This window comes from Lineus longissimus, chromosome 4 (assembly GCF_910592395.1).
Source record: "Lineus longissimus chromosome 4, tnLinLong1.2, whole genome shotgun sequence".
In the NCBI taxonomy this organism is placed as follows: Eukaryota; Metazoa; Nemertea; class Pilidiophora; order Heteronemertea; family Lineidae; genus Lineus; species Lineus longissimus.
This window is the reverse complement of record NC_088311.1, coordinates 25258841-25265527: the sequence shown is the minus strand read 5'-3', so window position 1 is coordinate 25265527 and position 6687 is coordinate 25258841. Positions and strand designations below refer to the sequence as shown.

At 47.2% G+C, this 6687-nt stretch overlaps 1 protein-coding gene across 1 annotated transcript in view; it reads right to left on the bottom strand.

Moving 5' to 3' along the window:
• Positions 1-2426: 2426 nt before the first annotated feature.
• The window catches only part of LOC135487086 (brefeldin A-inhibited guanine nucleotide-exchange protein 1-like), a 31980-nt gene continuing 27719 nt past the window's right edge, over positions 2427-6687 (bottom strand). The window contains exons 38-42 of the mRNA XM_064770430.1: positions 5630-5772; positions 5133-5313; positions 4594-4732; positions 3850-3967; positions 2427-3708 (exon numbers count right to left, since the gene is read on the bottom strand). Of these exons, the coding sequence (XP_064626500.1) occupies positions 3574-3708; positions 3850-3967; positions 4594-4732; positions 5133-5313; positions 5630-5772 (716 nt within the window). The 3' untranslated portion in view covers positions 2427-3573. The remainder of the gene's footprint in view (positions 3709-3849; positions 3968-4593; positions 4733-5132; positions 5314-5629; positions 5773-6687) is intronic.

The window sequence follows — 6687 nt, the reverse complement described above, 5'->3', positions numbered from 1 at the left end:
AGCATGATGAGAGAGATGAGTCGGTCACAGCCAGGCCGAATCAGTCCTGGCTGCTCCACCGTGCTGCCAAAGTGATGAGAGAGATGAGACAGTTACAGACAGGCCGAATCAGTCCTGGCTGCTCCACCGTGTTTACAACATGATGAGAGAGATGAGACAGGCACAGTCAGGCCGAATCAGTCCTGGCTGTTCCACCGTGTTTACAACATGATGAGAGAGATGAGACAGTCACAGCCAGGTCGAATCAGTCCTCGCTACTCCACCGTGCTGCCAACATGATGAGAGAGATGAGACAGTCACAGACAGGCCGAATCAGTCCTGGCTGCTCCACCGTGTTGACAACATGATGAGAGAGATGAGACAGTCACAGCCAGGCCACATCAGTCTTGCATGGCTGCTCTGCCAAGTGGTCAACATGGTGAGAGAGATGAGGCAGTCACAGCCAGGCCGCATCAGTCCTGGCTGCTCCACCGTGTTTACAGCATGGTGAGAGAGATGAGACAGTCACAGCCAGGCCGAATCAGTCCTGGCTGCTCCACCGTGTTTACAACATGGTGAGATAGATGAGACTGTCACAGCCAGGCCGAATCAGTCCTGGCTGCTCCACCGTGTTTACAACATGGTGAGATAGATGAGACGGTCACAGCCAGGCCGAATCAGTCCTGGCTGCTCCACCGTGTTTACAACATGGTGAGATAGATGAGACGGTCACAGCCAGGCCGAATCAGTCCTGGCTGCTCCACCGTGTTTACAACATGGTGAGAGAGATGAGACGGTCACAGACAGGCCGAATCAGTCCTGGCTGCTCCACCGTGTTGACAGCATGATGAGAGAGATGAGACAGTCACAGACAGGCCGAATCAGTCCTGGCTGCTCCACCGTGTTTACAACATGGTGAGCGAGATGAGACAGTCACAGCCAAGCCGAATCAGTCCTGGCTGCCCCACTGTGCTGACAACATGGTGAGAGAGATGAGACAGGCACAGCCAGGCCGAATCAGTCCTGGCTGCTCCACCGTGTTTACAACATAGTGAGAGAGATGAGACAGGCACAGTCAGGCCGAATCAGTCCTGGCTGCTCCACCGTGTTTACAACATAGTGAGAGATATGAGACAGTCACAGCCAGGCCGAATCAGTCCTGGCTGCTCCACCGTGTTGACAGCATGATGAGAGAGATGAGACAGGCACAGCCAGGCCGAATCAGTCCTGGCTGCTCCACCGTGTTTACAACATGATGAGAGAGATGAGACAGTCACAGCCAGGCCGAATCAATCCTGGCTGCTCCACCGTGTTTACAACATAGTGAGAGAGATGAGACAGTCACAGCCAGGCCGAATCAGTCCTGGCTGCTCCACCGTGTTTACAACATAGTGAGAGAGATGAGACAGTCACCGACAGGCCGAATCAGTCCTGGCTGCTCCACCGTGTTCATAACATGGTGAGAGAGATGAGACAGTCACAGCCAGGCCGAATCAGTCCTGGCTGCTCCACCGTGTTTACAACATGATGAGAGAGATGAGACAGTCACAGCCAGGCCGAATCAGTCCTGGCTGCTCCACCGTGTTGCCAACATGATGAGAGAGATGAGACGGTCACAGCCAGGTCGAATCAGTCCTGGCACCTCCACCGTGTTGCCAACATGATGAGAGAGATGAGACAGTCACAGCCAGGTCGAATCAGTCCTGGCTGCACCACCGTGTTGACAATATGATGAGAGAGGAGACCGTCACAGCCAGGCCGAATCAGTCCTGGCTGCTCCACCGTGTTGACAATATGATGAGAGAGGAGACCGTCACAGCCAGGCCGAATCAGTCCTGGCTGCTCCACCGTGTTGACAACATGATGAGAGAGATGAGACAGTCACAGCCAGGCCGAATCAGTCCTGGCTGCTCCACCGTGTTGCCAACATGATGAGAGAGATGAGACAGTCACAGCCAGGCCAAATCAGTCCTGGCTGCTCCACCGTGTTGACAATATGATGCGAGAGAGGAGACCGTCACAGCCAGGCCGAATCAGTCCTGGCTGCTCCACCGTGTTGCCAACATGATGAGAGAGATGAGACAGTCACAGCCAGGCCAAATCAGTCCTGGCTGCTCCACCGTGTTGACAATATGAGAGAGAGGAGACCGTCACAGCCAGGCCGAATCAGTCCTGGCTGCTCCACCGTGTTGACAAGATGATGAGAGAGAGGAGACCGTCACAGCCAGGCCAAATCAGTCTTGGTTGTGACAGGGTCTGGGACGAGTGATGCGGGCTGGCAACTACTATTCCGATCTGGGACATTGTAGCAGTTACTGTCATCAGGTTGGTTGTGACAGCAGTAGACTCGTCTAGAGGCATTGGAGATATGTGGAGCAGGAGAGTAACTATCGCCATCTCTCTTCCATGTATTATGTCACAAGAGAATAACCAAAGCAACGCCTGCATGTTATTGAAAACCAGTTTATTACCTGTTGTGAGTCAGCTCGGGGAAGCCTCATTGAAAGTACAACATTCATTTCAAATCACACTTTCACTTTCTCGCCCTCCAACTTCACTATTTGAACCACTCCATGTAGGACGACCTAGATTGTGGTTTGACATGAAGCGACACACATTGAAATGACATCACTGCCGTCATCATCATGATGCTGTCAAATGTCATAGCCAACCGGTCAGCATCGTGAAACATCTCATGGCGTGGTTAAACACTTATACTATAAACAAGACTCCCCCATGATATTTGCAGTTCCGCACTCACAATTTATGTACATCTATCACACATACATGGCATTTCATGTATATTGATTCATTTTAACTTACTAAATACACCCAGGGACAATAACAAACATATGTTACCATGGTTACAAACAGAAGGTGTCAAGTTGACTCAGTATTACTTATATACATTGATTTTTGAAAGAAACCAAGAGTGAGAAAGCATGAAGAAACAAAACTGTCAAAACGTGCCATGGTGAAATTGGATGAATCTCCCTCAATGCTAACTTAAACCGAGACCAACCGGCTGAATGTAAAGGCATAAACTATCAGTTTGCAACAGACCAGAAATGTGTGACTTTTTTCAATCATGTCCAAGACTTTAAGAAAAGGACATTACTTGTGTTAACGTAATATTCATAGAAATAAAGTTATTCAACTTTATATACATATGTGAATGGAACTATGAGTCTGTGTCACATTAGCTGCACCTTCCATCCATACCCTCAATAGCAAGTCGAGTACAGGTAAATGGAGGTGAAGTTAAGGTGATTCAGGCTTCATCAGCTGACAGGACAAATTCATCAAAACACCAGTTTAGTGATCTCTCGACTAGGAGAACAGATGGTAGGGGAACCAAAGCAGTCATCTGGGAGAAATGGTGATTATATGAGTGAATCTGGTTGTCACACAAGGCTAGGAAAATATAGTCTGCGACTCTGACTGTTAGAAGTTAAGTAAAAGTTCCAGATACTCTTGAAGACAGCAAGCATTTCAACAAGATTGAGAGGTATTTGAGCAGCAATGTGTTGGGACTTGATGAAGTGTCCACACTTGAAACATAAAGTGATGCAGAACATAACGGGTGTCTCACAATCATGACTGACATATAGAGAAGACGGGCCCAATTCGTAAGAAGAACCTCCGTAATACAGATCGCAGCTCGGACTTAAGGTCAAACACCATGATATCACAGAGGAGGGGATAATACACTTTGGCATGGGCTCGGAACTGAAAAATAAACGAGATATAACATTACTTTGGTGACTCAACACTTGTATCGAGTGATACGGCATCAGCATCAACAGCGACTCGTAATAGACTGAGAGATGAAACCAGGATGGATCATCGTGGAGGTCGAGCAATACTTACTCGATCATCGTTCATCTTGAGACATCGCGTAAGAAACAAAAGCAGAAGGTTACTCCAGGCGTCACGGTGACTGTCGGACTGCAGGGAGAGAAAGTAGGCGAGGGCATCGTGACACACTCTGAAACAAGAAGCAGAAGGTTACTCCAGGCGTCACGGTGACTGTCGGACTGCAGGGAGAGAAAGTAGGCGAGGGCATCGTGACACACTCTGAAACAAGAAGCAGAAGGTTACTCCAGGCGTCACGGTGACTGTCTGACTGCAGGGAGAGAAAGTAGGCGAGGGCATCATGACACACTCTGAAACAAGAAGCAGAAGGTTACTCCAGGCGTCACGGTGACTGTCAGACTGCAGGGAGAGAAAGTAGGCGAGGGCATCGTGACACACTCTGAAACAAGAAGCAGAAGGTTACTCCAGGCGTCACGGTGACTGTCAGACTGCAGGGAGAGAAAGTAGGCGAGGGCATCGTGACACACTCTGAAACAAGATCAAACCAACATGTTTATGGACTGAAACGGACACAAACTGGTCACATTGGAATGTGGGACAAAAATGGAGCCACTCATATCAATATTCTTGTTTTTAATGTTGATTGGAGGCCATTTGTTGGTATTCAGTTCTGGAGCAAAGGAATTAAAACAATCACACTGAACCACGAAGCCAACTGGGTTATTTCCAAGTCAAAAGAACCAACAGACACTCTACTCTCAGATAAAAACTTAGTGCTATGACCAAATTCCTACTCACTGTATGAGCCTGGCCTGTATATCAGGCCACTGACTGTGTCTCGCTTCATCAGAATACATCCTAAACAAGATGCGCAGTGAGCATGCCAGACTCTGTGTTTCTTGCTTCAGCAGGTTTGGCTTTGCTTTACCACGGAAGCCTAAAAAGAAAGAGAGCTAAGCTTATCACGGGGAATGTTGACAAAAAGTCAAATGTTACATATGATGTCATCTCCTCTCAACTGATTCTTCTTCTCCATTCTTCTATCCTCAGGTCATGCTCTGCCACAAAGTAAACTGTTCTCTGCAGGTCTTCCACACATCATCTTCACTGACGCTTGTTGGAGCAAAAAGCTACACGGTTTTTAAAACAAATTGAAGTGGCTATGGTCCTCAGACCTATGGTTCAATTGGAATTCCTGTCAGGTTGAGTGTGGTCAATATTTCACTGCTGACCAATCTGTATAGGCTTGTCACATTCAACTTGTAGCGCAGTGGCAAATTCATACTTGCTTTCCCCTTGTCGAACCAAACTGTCAAGTAATCAAAGCAACTGCTTACCTGCTTTCCACAATATATTCCTCTGTTCATGGTTAGCATTGAAAGCTTTAGCAAACTTGTGTGACTCCAATAAACAATCAAGCAACTGGAACATCTGGGGTGTGCTGAGATACTGGTACATGCCTTGGTCTTCACGCTGTTGACTAGAGTTGTCCTGGTCACCAAACTCATCCATTTTACCCTGCATGAGCAAAATGCATACAATGAGTGGTCTTGCTTTATAGGAAATTATAATGTCTTTGTTTATTCAAGACATGAAGAGTTGAAGAGCTACTAAATCCACTACAGGTCCTTTCAAGTAAACGTTACTTATCTGCTGGACTCTGATGGTTTTTCCATCAAAAGTGATGATCTTTCAGGTTTTGCATTGAAATGATTGGTATTCAGGTCCAACTGCTTCGTTTTACCATCTTCACTGAGTCGTGGCCTGTTTAACCCAAACTAACAAATGAACCCAAGCCGCCACCGCCAAATGGGACACGGAGACGGACGCTCACCTGGGCCTCTGCCAGGTTATGTTCATCCTCCTTCCTGCTCGTTGCCGGGAAGAACACAATGTTATCTATCGTCTGGATGAGCTCGTACTGGACGACACACTTGATCAGCAGTGCGGCAAATAACTTCTGCTCCGGGGGAACTTCTGGAACAATGGGAGAAGGCAATGACTACACTTTACAAGATTGCAGCTTTGATAAGATAACTAGGGCCATTTGAACACTCAAAGGAAATATCATTCACTATTTGAGAGGCATTCATAATGCACCATATGACCTTGTTATGGAAACCCGTGGGTCTCGCCTCCAGATCACAGAGGTCACCATGATGAGCAAGCGAATATCCATGTGCTAGTGTTGTCCAGAGAAACCCTGAAGAGTTACTAGCAGCAAAGCTAGCAGTGATGGGCCTAAACCCTGTAGAGTTACTAGCAGCAAAGCTAGCAGTGATGGGCCTGCCCCTCAACCAGTTGCCTTCTTCGGGTCAGAACCAAACCGTAACATTGGATTTGCTCCACACACCTAAATACATACGAGACCCCTCACTCAAAGCTGAAGGCACAGTCAAGGAGTATCATTGTCACCACATCAAACCTATTTCAGTAGTGTTTATAAAGTATACAATATTGTAACAGAAGTTGGATAGGAAATAGATATAATGATTAGCAAATGATAAATGGATTGTCTGTTAAATAAAGTCAAGCAAACTCCCAACAACACCATACACACTGAACACAAGCAGATAGCAAGAAATGTACTGGTCCTGTCAACCAGAGAATTATAATGCAAATTTGGAGGAAATCAAAATTGAGAGGAGAGCAGGTCTGGGTGAATCATGGCAGGAACTGGAAAGGTTAGTAGAAATGAAGTGCACTTGGAGTCTGGCGGAAGGTGTATCAAGCGATATCCCACCATGTCCAAGACATGACTGAGGCTATTAGGCAACTGAGGGGAAGATGGAAGGTTCAGAGGATTAGGCTCAGGGAAAGAGACAACCAGCTGATGTCTGTATCTTCAGTCTCACCTCCCAACCTGACAAGGGCCAAGTTTGCTCCTGCCCC